This window comes from Perca flavescens, chromosome 12 (assembly GCF_004354835.1).
Source record: "Perca flavescens isolate YP-PL-M2 chromosome 12, PFLA_1.0, whole genome shotgun sequence".
NCBI classification, from domain to species: Eukaryota; Metazoa; Chordata; class Actinopteri; order Perciformes; family Percidae; genus Perca; species Perca flavescens.
Window position 1 is genome coordinate 13,721,538 of NC_041342.1, and position 16,176 is coordinate 13,737,713.

The window sequence follows — 16,176 nt, forward strand, 5'->3', positions numbered from 1 at the left end:
CAGTCCTATTAAATGTGGAGTAATGTATGTGTCTCTATAGTAGTACTTTGTTATGTTTTTTATTTTATTTCCCTCTTTTTATTTGGCAGGACAGCTCTGCACCGTCACTGTCAATATGTGTGTGTGTGAACCAGAAGCCTGCACTCTGCTACGGTATGGGCTCTGGCCAGCAACAGCCGACAAGCCCCAGACAGCCTTTTCCATCCCTCTGCTAGAGCTTTTTGTTTGTCTGTCACTCGAGTGTCAGGTTTCTGTTGAGGGTTTTTGCAACACCCTACGCTGGAAAAACAACCTTACACTTGCAGAGGTAAGTCAGTTTGCAGAGGTCAGTTAGAAGTCATGTTTGTGAAGTGAAGATTTTAGTTACTTTCATGGAAGACTGACCAGTCCGCATAGATGTGACAATTGGACCTTTTACTTTGATTGTACTGCATCATTATTATTTATGGAACTGTCTAGGATTATATAGTTACATGCAAAGTTATTATTGATATTTTTCTATAAAAATAATGTCTTACCATCACCTTGGACTTTATTTAGGAAGTGTAATTGTATGAAAAGTAAAGGTTTTCACTTATGTGAAAATGCTGCTTATACTGTAGGTTATCGCACTCTACAGAGCCCTGGTGGGAGAATCCATATCCCAGTTTAGGCATTACCACTTTCGACAAAGAAGTTTGGTAGATGTTTGCCCACACTTAGATGATGGGACCACATGCCCAGCATTTCCAAAGGTTGGTTGTAGTTCTAGCATGGTTATTGTTTGATTAACTATATTTGACCTTTTGGCATTAAATTTATATCGCAAAATCAGTTAATTGTTGTATAAGGTATTATAATAAAATAGTGACAATATTAGTATGAGCGTATCAACCAGGTGTTCTCTGGTACAACCTGCATTTATGAAGGCTGTATGAGATTAACCAGGATTACTGTAAATGTTTGTTTCCCAGGCAGATGGAGATATGATAGTGACATTGGATGCCAACTTTGGCCTTGTGCGGAAGCAAAGCTCAGGGACAAGTGTGGTTGAGCCATTTCATGGAACCCGCATGTTTGTTGATGAAAACGATGTAGAGGAATGCCTTCTTTCACATCCTGACAGCTCAAAGCCCTAACGAGGTTAGTCACAGTTGCAGAATTCTGTATTAGGACTGAAAAATCTGAGTCCATGAAATGTTAAATGTAACTCCTGGAAGAAGACCATTATTCTGCTCATAAATCTAATAGTTCCTTAAATCTTTAGGACTGCAGTAACTTCAAGGCTGGCAATGTTCTGAGGTCCCAACAACAAGCAAAGAAACTTGATGTTACAGGAGGGTTTGGAGCTTCCTGTCGTCATGAAATGCCGCTAATGTTTGTCAACATGAGCCAAGGAGAAAAGCAAGTAGTGACATTTATGACTATTGACTAGGGCTGGGCGATATGGCTGAAAACTGTATCACGATATAAGTGTTTCATATCGGTCGATATTGATAATTATTGATATTTTTTTATGACCTATTTAAAATAAGGACCAGGAGCTGCTACGGTGGTAAAACAAGTTTGTGGTATTACCGGTGTTGGTGGAGACGACGGTCTGATGACATTGGTCTGTCTACGGTCAGAATTATAAAATCCCCAAAAACTGCCATACTGACTTTGTTTTATCAACAATTTCCTCGCTCACTGCGGCACTCACTTTCCACTTATCACTCCACGCCAGTTCTGTTATTGAAGAACACGAGACAGTGATGTGGCGGAACCAAACTTGATACTGTTACATGATTGGCTGTTAGAGTGTCACTCCCTACATTGCTAGGTTACCAGAGAGTGAGTACCTTTGTTCATGCAGCCAAACTTGCTTCACAACCTCTGGTTTCTTCTGATGAAGAAAAACAAGTTATGAAACGTTTTATCAGCCGCATTTTCTATTGATATTGATTACGTGTCTATTGCGAGACATATTGTTATCGTTTTATCGCCCAGCCCTACTACTGACTCAGTCAATATTCAATGCGTGGGATAACATGAACCTAACATAAGCCATTCGGTCTACAGTGGCAGCCTTCAAGGCTGCAGACCTTGAATTGGGAAACAGCTTATACATTTTTTTTTCAATCACCAAATATGAATCTCATGGAATGTATATGGGAGATTTCAAAATATTGCAAAATTTAAACCTTGCCACCATTCTAATTTTCATTTTATTTATATGTTTGTATGATTTTGAGTGTCCTTATTAAGTCTTCACTTTTCCTCAGTATGAAGTGTTTGATTATTCATATTTTTGTGTTGAAATAGATTAGCCTATCCTCTGTATGTCATTGATGAGCTTCTTCGAAGACGTGAGGACAAGAACATACACCTCAGAGTAGTCTATGACATTGCCTGTGTTGTTGCCTCACATTTGCGTGTAAGTACTTTTTTTTTTGTGTGTGTAAAACTGAATTATTGATTCGATTAAAGACCTTGACAAATTAACTCAAAATTATGCCATACTGTGTTCAATTAGAAATCCGGGGAGGGCATACCACAAAACATCTCCTTGGCCGTACCAGCTTTTCACATTTATGGACACAAATTGCCCTGCCAGGTAAATTCATAATTTGCTCTCTTTTTGGCCTCCATTTTTAATGTCTATCCACTGTACACCTGAGATAAGTACAAATGCCTTAAAGTAATCTTTATTCTAACATTTCCCCACCTAGTGTTTGACTTGTTTCAGAGATGCACTTTTTAGTGATATATTGGAAACCGCTTACAGTGTTCATATCTCTCCAGGTCAAGTTAATAACTGTAAGTTGATTGTTATAAGCAAATTTGTTTTATTTTTGTTTATTTTTTATGCTGATTAACATCTAATTTCTATAATTATTACATTAATATAAAGTAATGAAATGGACAGTTTTGCTACTGATTTAAAATAACATAAACTGTATCAGGGCCCTCTCCTGCCCCAAGCCCTTCAAGTCTGAAAGGTCAGGGTGTAACCATGATCACGATAAGCAGTTTCCACTGTAGTAGGATAATGCTTAGTGCCAGTGCATGTGATATTCTAAGACTTTGCTTTAATCACAGATCAAGTACAGCACCAGGCGGCTTGAAGGGTTTGGGCTCACAGATGGGGAAGGAATGGAAAGGCTGTGGTCTTTCCTCCGAAGATTTGCCAGAGTCACAAAGGAGATGACTCCATCTCACCGCCTTGACCTGCTGACTGATGCCCTTTTACATTATGGACGGAGGAAATCAACTGACCTGGGTTTGTCCACTGCTGTATAACCTGTCTAAATTTGTTGTTCAGTGTTACCACTGTGCCAAGTGGTTTAATGTCTAAACATTTGATATATTTTGGAGTTAAGCTGATCGCACACAAATTGGTAAGCATCAGTACATTAAACTTTCTTTACAGAGGTCCAGCTCCTGCAAAGATTAGACAGAGCAGAGAAAATATCAATTCTCGCTCAAGAAGACATCTCATCTGTCATCAGAGAGGCACCAGGTAAACCCTGCACATAAGAAGCAGTCAACAATAGTTGTGAATGGAAGAATTTTAGATTCCATTTACAAGCGCATTTTGTGAGTATGTAGCAATGACTGTTTTTATTTTTTAATTGTCTTGTTTCCTGTTATTTTGTTGTTGCCTAGTGTTGGTTTCTGAGCGAGACATGGAGAGATGGAAGAAAAGGGAGATCAAACTAGCCCAACAGAAACAGAAACCAATACGTATGCAACTGAAGTGAATGTGTGAATGTCTTTAATATTGTAATAAGGTCATGAATATTATTAACAAAGACTATTGCAAATATGTTATACTTACCTTTCCATGTACAGTAATGAAAGACAATCCTGTAAACTGTGAGGGTAAAGAAGTAACATGAAATTAAGCGCTTTATTATAGCAGTAGTAATGTCTTTATCTGTTCTCCAGACACTGTCTGTAGATGGAAAAGGGACTACATCACCAAGCTGATTCAGTTCTACAAGTTCAAGTAAGACTTCAATGTGTTGATGTAAGACTATATAGTAATTACACCCATCTTTAAGTAACCTACTGATGTGCTTCAACATGGAAGACTAGGTGTGATTACATAGCTATGAGTGAGACAATAACAGCATATTTTTTAGGGAACTCTTCCAACGTTTTTATTAATTACCTATAGGCCCACCTATAAGCAGCTCAACTCATAATATGTTGGATTCATTTTAAGACCCCCCACCGCATTGACTCTGAAGACCCCCTGTTGAAGATTCCTGTTATAAATGAAGAGTTGCTATAATGCTGCAGTACCAGTTCCTTATAACTTCTACAGTGTTTGGTCAGGTGTACCACAGTAATGATTTCTGGTAGGTAACTACTGAATTCTTGTGCTGTACTTCTTGTAATGTATAGATCTGGAACTCGTGAGTTGTACATGGAGGATGGAACAGAGTAAGTAGGCTGTATCTGTCTGTTGCTGTTCTCTGATCAAGTGTCTAAATAACATTTAATAATATTTACTTGATGACCATTGTAGAATTGAGAACTCTCTGCTGAACATGGAAACAAAACACCGCATTGGGAGAAGATGGAAAGAATCTGATTTCGACTTCCAGTCTACCCTTAAAGATGTTGACAGTGACCTCAGAGGCCAACTTATATGCAAGGCAAGAACTGAATCAAGGGAGAGAGCAGTCCTCCTCTATCTGAAAAGAAAATATCCAGGTAAAGTGCTGTGGATAAGTTAGGGCTGGGCAATATGGAGAAAATCAAATATCACGATATTTTTGACCAAAATATCAATACCACAACGATAGTGTCGTGTTAACTATTGATGCTTTCACAGAATATTTACACAATGAGATTTTAGATAAATGATAAAATATAATATATGATAAATAATCATCAGTAATGTGGATATAACGAATAAGTGGGTAAAGGCAAATAATAGAACAGTTACAACAGTCTGGTAAGTTCAGAAAATGACATCACTTTACTGTAATGCAGCCTTTAAAACCAGGAAAAGACAACACTTATGTCATTTTATGATATTACGATATCAAAATCTAAGACAATATAATATTGATATATTGCCCAGCTCTAGGATAAGTAGATAAAATAAGTAGATAGAATTTTAAGATTTGAATTTTAACTTTTCAAAGGACCATAATACAAACTAATTAATTTCTTTGCATGTGTGTTTTCTAACTTTGTTTCAGATGGGCAGGGCATTGCCATTAGACTGTCCAAGCAGGTAGCCAACAAGAGACTGAGACAAGCAATCAAGGAATACAACCGTATTCAGTGGCCACCGCAGATGAGCATCTTCCCTGCAACAATTGATTTTCAGGAAGCATGCGATCCTCTTGGCCTGTCTACTTCTGCTCTGATGAGACTGTAAGTCTAGTTACCTAAACCTAGTAACCACACTGCAATCACTCTAGTAACCATCTGACAACCGCTTAGTAACCACAACTACCTGGAAATCATTTTCATCAACCACCTGCTAACATGAGATAGCACTTTGTTTCCTTATGTCTTCTACTAGATTGAAGAAGATGATGTTTCAAGGAGTCTGAAAAGGCGTGGAATTGATGTCTTACATATGAGGACACGGGCAGCTGAGGAAAAGCACATGCTTTACCAGGAAATGAGAACTGTAACTGAACACCTCAATCAGCAGCATGCCTTTCTGTGCTCTGCCATCAATGACACAGAGCAGCCTGGTGCAAAAAAGCTGCTCTAATCCAACGTCTCAAACAGCTGGAAAGAAAGCTACATCATGCCACTGTGATGTTTCACCAACATGTACCAGACATTGTTCCTGCAACATGTAGTTATGTCGTCCCAGAAACCCCCTACCTGTCTCAGGACCTCCCCATGTCAAGCATACAGACACTGGTATACGATGATGATGATGATGATGATGATGATGATGATGATGATGATGATGATGATGATGATGATGATGATGATGATAATGACAGCAACTAGCACTGTAAGCACTCATAACTAGGGCTGGTTTGCTGCTTCCTGGTTTTTAATGAATAGTTTGAGCAGGCTTGTATGCTTTGCTATTTATCATTCAAAATGTCTCCTTAATTCAGCGCTAACCAAAATTCAACAAACTGACAGTTTAGGTTCTGTGTGTTTTCATTGTAACTGATCAGGATCTAATTGATGCTGTGTTGCTGATTAGTTGATTAGTCTAACTGCAAAAAAAATCCATGTTTGTTTTTCTTGAGCTCTGAACAGTCCTGCCAATGTGAACCAAAAAAAAATATTGAAACAAGCTGTTTTTGGACAATAAATAAACACTTTTTTGTCGAAGCTGCTGTCTAAGTAACTTTTTAAAGCGTTGTTGTACTCAATGTATAGCCAGCTTTGGTGTTTTGAATGATTACACTTAACACTTAACCATAATATTGTATCTGTACAGTATGTTTTTCTAAGAAGGATACTTAAATAAAGTTTTTTTCAATCTTTGGTAGCAGAAGGTTTTCGGAAGTACATTGAAAAAACAACACTACCCACAATGTTACGCGTAACAGCAACGTCTCTGATTGTCCAATCTCGCTGTTACCATAGAAACGTTTACCCGCAAAAATCTGAACGGCTACCTTTGCCTTTTCCATAGATATATATGCCTTTTCTTGCCGTTTTCAAAATGTTTTTTTTTTTGCCGAATCAAATGGTTTATGCTCACTATTCATCTGTAGCTGGTTGTCATGGTTACAGGCTTAAAACTTTCTATCAGCTATTTTCGAATGGGGAAAAACACTTCCGGAAGCAGAGCCATTCAAAAGTGGGTAGTCAATGTTGAGCTCTATATTTCTGAAATAAACCAACATATACATTTTTTCATAACAGAACATCTAGATGCTGTGTAATTACTAATTCGGATTTACTAGATATTTGAAATATTCAGTAGATATATCTTTTCAGAACCCTAGTTTACAACCCTAATTTGCAAACCAGAAGAACTACAACTGTAGTGCTGATTTGTATCAAGCTACATGGCGTGGCTACAGGGAGTTGTAGTTTTTAAAACATTACAGTTTTTCTTAGAATTGGAGGTTGTAAATATTGAGATGAGAGTAGAGTGAGGGGTTTAGGTGTATAGTAAACGCATCTATGTAATCATATTTCAAATATGTAATTGTTAAATTGGTTAAAATTAATTAAATTACATTTTAACAGTATTTGACACCACCCCCAGTTGTTGACTATAATGACTTGATAGATGAGGCCAATAGCTTTTTATAACACTTGGTCCCATGTCTCTAACCCCTTTTGTTACTGAATTACAAGCATTTAAACATGCACCAGAGGGATGTTTCAAAGGGCGGTCATTCAAAGCAGGAGCCATGAAGAATCTTTATACTAACATATGTTACTCTCCAGGACAAGACCTTTCCAACAATGTATTTGGTTCAACTCTACAACAAAGTTTTAATTTTCTCATTTCACAGACACAAGCCAGCAGGTGCACTCTTTCAGAGAGCACTTTCAAGGCTTAATATATAAAATGAAGCTTTTTGTTTGTTTGTTTGTTTCTGACTGTGTAAAAATATTTAACACACACACACACACACACACATGGCATAGGCTATTATGTTAATGCTGCTATTAGGGTTGTAAATCAAACGTGTATTATTAGTGTTATTCAAAACCAAGAGGACACATAGTGTAGCCCTAGGGCCCTGTTCTATTCTCTGTAGGCTATTCCTCCATTGAAATTTTTTATTTTGAGCTTTACAAAAGGCAAATATTTAGTTTTTCTCTTAACATTTTCCTCCTTCCAACACCCTGTCACTGTGAGCAACTAAATGCTTCAGCTATGTTTGGCAAATCTAGCATAGCCTATTTAGCCTACTGTAAAATCCAACCAGATGGTAGGCCTACTTAATGTAGAAATTGTTTTATGTTTCAAGAACGCTGATTTAATATTAAGTAGCATATCCCCAGCGACATATTCTTTTAAGTATACAATCAAATGACATAAATAAAATTTTACAATCACAGGTTATTAAACGTCTTTTCTTAATAGAGATATAGTCTAGTGGCATTTGGATGTGGGTTGCGGCCGACCCGGCGGCAATTTGAAACGGAATGGAGCCCATCCACGGCGGACAGCTCTAACCATGATTGAACGCGCCCTAGCCTTCCGCTATCCAAACTGACGTAATAAAATGTACTTCTCAGAATCGATGGATAATAATTAAAACGGATATCCTTAACATAAACACGTCATATTGTTGAGTTGTCACGGACACTTTCATATTTTCTCTAAAACGTTAGAAAGAAAAGCTTAACACGTGACAGTAAAGAATACTTGTGAGCGGAAGTACGTCATGCAAGCCATGATGCAAGCTAGCTGGTTTCAGCCTCTATGGTTTCAGCCTCAGCTAAAGCAGCGTCCATAGCAACCAATGAAAACAATGGTTGTCTTGTGCTAGCTGTTGGGTTGTGTTGTGTAGTGTACTTACGTTTCTGTATCTTTATCTTATTTTTTTTTCCTTTCTTTGCTTGTAGCTTTTCTTCTTCTATCTTGTTGATGTATCAATTGTACTTTTCATATTTTCTTTTGATACTTAATGTCATGCTGCACATTTGAAAATCCAACCATTATTTTTTAATTTATTTTTAAATTAGAAATAAAGTGTAGTCTTCAACTGTATGCCCACGTTTTCACAAGTTTACTAATCCCTTTGACATAAACCCTCTTTTCAGTATCAATTTTGCAAAATACCTACTAGTGACAATAAACAAGGAAATTTTAACAGTCTGGGTAGTAGGACTGTGGAAAATAAGTTTAAGTTATGTAAAACATCAAATCATACAGTGACCCTGGGTATTGAATAGGTAAGCCAATAATGAAACTGAGAAATAGGATACCTTTTATTTCCAACATGTGTACTCAATTCAGTACAATATAACTTTAAATGTTCCCCACATTGTACGGTTTGAAAGGGACCACATTGATGGAGCCAATAAACAACAATAAAGTACAAAGAATTTTAACTAGGGTAAATTAAAATATATAAGTGTAATCCAAAAAGGCATGTAGAGGCAAGATTCACAAGGAGCCTATTTTAATGAAAATGATGAACAGGCACCTAATAAATGTTAACAGGCTTTAAATCACGTGTCAACTCAAGGCTGCCGGCCAAATCCATTACAGACATGCACCAGAGTTCAAATGAGCTTTCACTCAAGCGGACTTTCCGACCAAACACTCCAGGGTTCTTTTTAAGCGGAGTGTGTGTGTTTGTAGAGATGCAGTCGGGGCCATCAACACAGTAAAAAACCTCAAACTTGTGTGCGTTAAATACGTAAATATTTGTATTCAACAGAAAAGTCAGATTGGACAGACAGTCTAGCTAGCTGTCTGGATTTACCCTGCAGAGAACACAAAAACTACTGCCAACACAAAGAAACAGGAAGGGGATGGACATCAGCTGAAAATGATGGCTATCCGTGGAATTTTCGGTGGCAATGGACCTAGATATAGACTACTAGAAATCAGGGTGTTTGCATGGTGTGTTGACCCTGGCAATGAAGGCACATGCTTCTTTTAAAACCACAGGCAGTGTGGGACCATGATTGACACACTGAGCACTGAGACCATGAACGCCACTTCTTTGTAGCATTCTTCTTCTGGTCGTCAAAATGTATGCGGCAGACACAGCACAAATTGCCTCCATCTACCGAAAGAAAAACATAAATATTTTGGAAGTGAAGCCAGTTAGTTGAAATCATTAACATATATAAAACAATGTCTCTAAGGCAGCCATTTCATTTACAACTTTTGCCAAATGAAAATCTCCCTGATTTTTAACGGTTAAACACCAAGCAAAATTAAATAACAATAAAATAAGTCAGAAAAGACTGTGGAGCCCAGTTGACATTTAAATTGCGCTGGTTTGACAATCAGAGGGGCTGAGGGGTAACCTGACTCCGCCAGATGGATCGCCGCATTTGCTCGGCATATCCATCTGGGAACTTTCCGTTGGAGAACTTTTGGGAAGGGGCGGAAATACTGGTTAGCTGATTGGATAAACTATCTGTCTATCACCTATGTTGGTGATAGACGGGCCAAATCAACCAATCAGATCCACGAAGCGTATGAAAATACAACCACAAGCCCCCCCTGCTGCTGCAGGCAAAGCATAGCTCGTTAGCTCAGCATGCAAGCAACATGTCGGTAAAGGAGATTTACCGTTTGTGTAACGAGAATTTAGGAATAAAAGGCACCATTTCAGGTTCCCGGACCATATTCCAAAAGAAGGATCCAAGAGAAAAAAAGCATTAGCGGCGGCTAACAGAATTAGGGCTACCGCTGGCTGATAATACTGGTTAGCTGATTGGATAAACCATCTGTCTATCACCACCTAACCCGCCTCAAAACCAACGCTGATTGGGCCGGTCGTTTGGCTATCGGCTCCAAATATTCTCTGCCTCAAGATACCAGACTGATCTGCGGTGGAAAACTGGAGCTCGCCAGATCAGGACGGTCTCACGAGCTAGCTGAGGGGGCTGGGAAATGAAAAAATAATTTCTGAAAATGTTAAATTAGGGAGATAATTTAAGTAATTATTTAGTGACACCTTTTATCAGGTGACCTGCACCTCAGTTTATCACAGCATAACCGTTACCATGGTCAAAAAAACACAAAACTGTCGTTTTTCCCCATAGATAACAGGCCTGGCCTTTTTAGTTGTACATGGAAATATCCCTAATTTTCATGTCAGAACCTTGTTCTTATATTTTATTTTCAGTTGTTTCAACTTCTTTTTTTCCACTGGACTGCACCTAAATCAAATGCATTTTAGGTTCAATCCAATTCAACCAGTTTTCACCTGTGTAATTGTAATTGTGAAACATATTGCAGTATTGTAATCTGTTGAAATTACTTGTTTTTATCTTTGCTGCTTGAAAAAGGCATTATTAGTATCAATTGGACTTCCTTAAATATATATAACCACAGTTTGGACAGATACCTTCATCTTCAGTCATCACAATGGCTACATTAGTGGCTGTTTCTGAGGACTCTCCTTCCATCTGCTGTGCACCTAAAGAACATAAAAAAAAAAACACAATAACATCTTTCTAGATGCAAATTTTGAATCTTAATTAAAAATTTTTAATTTAGCATTTATACTGTCAATGGTTATAGTAAACATCTAAATCTAAATCTCAACAGCCAATTCAAAGTGTGAAATGATCAGGATACCAAGCTTATAGAAACTGTTTAATGTCACTTGGATAAATATTGTATCTATATATTGTAATTTTCAAACAAGTAAATGATTTGTAGCAATTGTTTTTCAAAATGTATTAAGATTGCAAGAAATACCATTTCCACACATAGCCTCAAAGATCTGTTCCACTGACTTCTTTTGGATGCAAACTGCTGCGTCTGTTGATTTAAAGACATTCAACCATGACACAAAGGTGAAAATTTCATCATATAATTTACATCAGACATGTGGACAGTGGTCAAATATGCTGTGTAATGAGGTTGAATTACAAAAGTTACATATGTAGTGAAATGTGCTTCTTAAGTTTAATGTTAAATATTCATTTAAATTTAATTCAATTTTTTAATTCATATTTTTATTGATCTCCAGCAGTTGGGAGGGTTCGGTGCCTTGCTAAAGATCACCTTGGCAGTTCCCAGGAGGTAATAATGTTTTATTACTCAGCGTACCTTCGCGCGTCCATGTGCTCGGACATTCCCTCTGCCATGTCAGTGGGGTTGCATTGTGCTGTATCTAATTGATATGTTTAGGAAAAAGGAAAACATGTGTAATATGAGCATAACAAATAATTGGTCTTCCTGCATTACTGGAGAACAAATAATCACATAGCAGTATCAATGAAGATTAGTTTAATAGTTTATAGTTAATAGTTTAATGAGCATGAAAAATATGTAAACCATTGCCAAGGGCCATCCCAGTCACATTTAACTAAACACTTACAGGATATTCTGAAGAGGTGCCTTTTTAGAAAACGTGTTATACTATAATTTTAATTAATTTATACTGTTTATTGATCCCCAGTGGGAAATTACAATTTACACTCTGTTTGTTAGAAATCACTACACACTGGCCTGAAACACACACAGACATGCTCAGGACCTATTCATGCACAAATGGAGAGTCAGAGTGAGTGGGCTGCGGTAGGGGGGTGGGGGGGTACGGTGCCTTGCTGGCAGTGCCCAAGAACTGGCATCTCTAGATCTACCAATCCACACTCTGTACTTTGGTCCGTACTGGGACTTGAACCAGCAACCAGCAACTCCTACAGACTGAGCTACTGCCACCCCCCATAATGATAAAAACTCCAACTGAGGAATATTGTAACAATCTTTACAAACTGTCAAAGACATAAAATGCAATAAAGCTGTTCTGGATGTCTGCAATGGCCCAGCACTTAACAAAGACTCACATGAAGGCCTGTATTATTCTTTAGTTAACTTATTTTCCCAACTTTGCATAGAGCCAAATGGTCTGCAGGAACACAAGTGAAGAAAGACAACAGCCACTGTTAATATCACTTACTTATTTCAAATGAAATTTGCTCAGCAGCTGCCAAAATGGCCTCTAATTGGTTTCTTCCGTAGAAGGAGGGCTTCTTGATGTGAAGTCCAATGGGCAGCCCAGCAACTTTGATTGTTACATCATCGTTATTCACAATGGACTGGTAGGGGAGCCTTCCAGTACCTCCGGCCTCCTCTGAAAGAAGTGGGCACATATGCATGCACATGTTACACAGTTGGATAATTCTGACTTCCCTCCTGTTGAAAGCTAGTTTTGTTAAAGTGTCATAATCTTATGGTTGATGGGTACATAAGATACATAATTTATTAATTTGATAATAATAAAAAAGTGTTTGAACGTATGCTTACTATATCTTTGGTTGAAAAGATCTTGTACTTTTTTCAAAAAAGCACACTGATGGGCTCTTTAGTAGTAGGTGTTGCGGCTGAGGAGCTGGCTGCAGATGTGAAAACAGACAACAATTAATTCCATAAAACTGTTTTATGTATATTTGCACTATTATGGGGCTGAGTCCATTTGTGTGGACTTTCATACAACAAATATTACCTTTGAAATGCAGTGCAAAATTGATCACTGTGTCCGTTGAGTCAAGGAACACAGTGGCTTTTTTGCTACTCATTTCAAAGACCTCTAAGCTGGCCTTTTGACTGTCAAAGGATAAAATGGCCGTCCACACCCAGAGCCTCAAGCTTGGACACCTTTTATAATATTTAGAGAAACAAGCAAACCACAAAATAGTAAATAATTGATTATAAACAAAATGGACAAACGTTAATTTTAAAGATCCAACATACACTGATGAAACAACTCTTAACAGGCTAGGCAATCTCTATGAAAACAGTGTTGTCACAGGTGAGAAATAAGTGCTTATGGAGATTACATAAACTATACATTAGCTCCATATACATGGAGTCTAATGGACTCATAGCCATATGTGACTACTAATGTTTCAATTGACCACCTTGATCTGAATAGACTAGCCCAACCAGTAAAAAGTTTGTTTGAGAGGGGTGGTATAAGCCTTCGACAATCTTTTTAATGTGAGAATATTTGATGCTGATAGCCTTGTAAACACTTGACCCAACTACTTTGTTTTACAGATTAATTGTGGTTTTTACAGTGTTTATTCTTTTATTTTATTTATTTTATGCTTGCCATTTCATGTTTAATAATTGCTTATAACATACATTTGGATGGATATGGTTTGAGTATGTGAATCATCGGAGGACCCTGATTTAGTATACCCTAGATGTTTAAAAATCAGATGGAATCTTTATTTGGGATGAATTCTTTTCAAATTCTAAAATAATCTACAGATAAACACTCCAATTGTCTGTCACAATGTACTGCTCACATCACTGGTGCCATCAATCATCCTTACATCTAATACTATAATGATACCACTAATGCCTAGCAAAGGGCTTCTTTCCAAACCTCTAACTTCAGGTTCTTCAGATGCCCTTTTATTTTAAGCTCCCTCATCTCAGGGCTAAGGTCCTGTGTCTGCCCATGTGCCTTCAGTGCTGCTGCCTCCTGAACATACTGCTTCTTCATCTTCCCTCAATGTGGACCACCTACCCTTAATGTCATTCATTGTGCCTGAGAACAAAATAGATGCACAGAAAACTTAACACCATAGAGTCAGCATCTCTTTATATAGTAAATTCATACAGAGAAAATCTGACAATCTGTCCAACACACTGGTTCACTTGGCTTGTAAAACCCTGCAACAACGCAGCTGCAAAACAAGATAACGTTTGCAGTAGATCACCTGATGATTCTTTTCAATAGACACAGCAGTCTTACACTGAGTCTGTGAAATACTTGCAAATACTTTCTTGAAAATCTGTTTAATGACCCTTATGAACCCCTGATGTAAAAGCGCTATGTACAACAACAATCCATTTAGTATAACAATTAAAAGCATCAATTAAATATTGTTCATCACCTTTGTTTTTGAGAATGTCCCGACAAAAAAAGATTGTCACGGTGACAGCTCTCTTCTGTAAAGTTTTGTTTTTGGCGGCCCTGGCTTAGAACAAGTTTTACAGGACCTCTTGTAGTTACCAATCCAGTTCTGAAAGGAAAACACAAAAAAAGAATTACACCAATTAAACTGAATTCAAATATATTATTTATAGTATCAAATCATAACAATTGTCTCATAACACTTTACAGATAAGTAGGTCTAGACCACACTATAATTTACAAATACCAACAATTACAATAATTACCCCAAAGGTTTACTGTGTGTGTATGTGTGTGTGTGTGTCCGTCCGTTTATAAGCGTAGCAGGGCACTGAAAGGCACTGCAAGGTGTAACAGGGCGTGGCAGGGCATAACAGGGCGTAGCAGGGCATAGCAGGGCGTAGCAGGGCATACTTGGACGTAGCAGGGCATAACTTGGGTTACAGCAGGGTTACAGCAGGGCGTAGCAGGGTTACTGCAGGGCGTGGCAGGGCACTGGGGCATGGGGACGTGGGCACTGCAGGCTGTAGCTGGGTGTAGCAGGACGTAACAGGGCACTGCAGGGGCGTTGAGCAGGACCCCATCAGCAGCTGCAACCATAGATTTAGATGCCATCCTAATCCAAGAAAACTGCTGGGTGAAAACATATGGACTCCAGGAATAAGCTCCCCAGAGCTAGGTTAGTAACAAGCATTTCTAGGACATGGATGAACACAGATGGAAAGAGAGAGGAGAGAGGAGCTCAGTGTGTCAAAGGAAGGAAATGCCCGGCAGTCTAAAACTATAACAGCATAACTGAGAGCTGGTCAAGGCAAACCCTGAGCCAACTCTATAAGGGTTGGTAGAGAAATCTGACAACTATGAAGATAAGCAGAGAAGAGAAGGGATGTTAACAAAAACTTTAGATTTTTACCAGCAGTACAGAAGAATTATGTATTTATTTGATATATTTGATTGTAAGTGGAATTAAAGTAAACCTTACTTCTATGACATTGGTTTCCAAACCAGTAGCTGATGCAGCTCTTGATATGAGGGGGAACCAACCCGTGTCATTCCATCCTCAAAAATGTTTTCAAAGTTTCCCTTTGTTCTTCATTAATTTGTATTTCTCTCTTGTTTAATAATAAAGAAAAAGCTGGTCAGCAATAAATCAGTAATAAACAAAGTGTCATTGTTAGTTATGTATTTTAATATCATACTATCTTCTCATACACACTCGCCTAATGCTCCTAGATTATCAATTGTAAAGGCTTACCTCTCTGGGCCATCTTCAACCTGAAACACAAACAGAGAGAAACTTGTACATGACAGATTTGTATTAACTTTACACAGACAGACAGACAGACAGACATACAAACATACATAGAGACAGACAGACCTATGCTTTTGGGTATTATTTTACGAAGTTCAATGTTCAGGACAACAATGAATGTTTATTAGCCTCCCTCACTGCTCACTTACAAATAAGCAACAGAGACACCACAGTCTATCTATTTCTAATAGACGACAGTCATCTTATAACAAACATGGCGGGCTTAAATTCATGGATATGCATACAATGAAACTCTGGACACCTGGAGTCCATTTGATGTATCATCAATGCTACAGGTGCAATCCTTGTGCAACCAAAAATACGTTTTGGGTTTGAATATTTCACCATAGGCGATGAATACGTAATGAGCAG

At 38.0% G+C, this 16,176-nt stretch overlaps 2 protein-coding genes and 1 pseudogene across 2 annotated transcripts in view; 2 read left to right on the plus strand and 1 right to left on the minus strand.

Annotated features, from left to right (window-relative positions):
• The window catches only part of per2 (period circadian clock 2), a 70,931-nt gene that overhangs the window by 3,950 nt on the left and 50,805 nt on the right, over positions 1-16,176 (plus strand). The gene's annotated exons all lie outside the window — the stretch shown is intronic.
• LOC114565938 (uncharacterized) lies at positions 1,251-5,359 on the plus strand. The gene is made up of 10 exons (XM_028594284.1): positions 1,251-1,383; positions 2,284-2,395; positions 2,495-2,575; positions 3,061-3,241; positions 3,392-3,481; positions 3,628-3,705; positions 3,910-3,970; positions 4,372-4,410; positions 4,496-4,683; positions 5,178-5,359. The coding sequence occupies exons 1-10, from the start codon at positions 1,346-1,348 to the stop codon at positions 5,357-5,359; spliced, it is 1,050 nt and encodes a 349-aa protein (XP_028450085.1). The 5' UTR covers positions 1,251-1,345.
• The window catches only part of LOC114565939 (uncharacterized), an 8,205-nt pseudogene continuing 1,327 nt past the window's right edge, over positions 9,299-16,176 (minus strand).

Coding starts and splice junctions, on each gene's coding strand:
- LOC114565938 (XM_028594284.1), top strand. CDS start 1,346: ATGCCGCTAATGTTTGTCAACATGAGCCAAGGAGAAAA. Junction 4,411..4,495: donor TACATGGAGGATGGAACAGA/GTAAGTAGGCTG, acceptor TGACCATTGTAG/AATTGAGAACTCTCTGCTGA. Junction 4,684..5,177: donor TCTGAAAAGAAAATATCCAG/GTAAAGTGCTGT, acceptor ACTTTGTTTCAG/ATGGGCAGGGCATTGCCATT.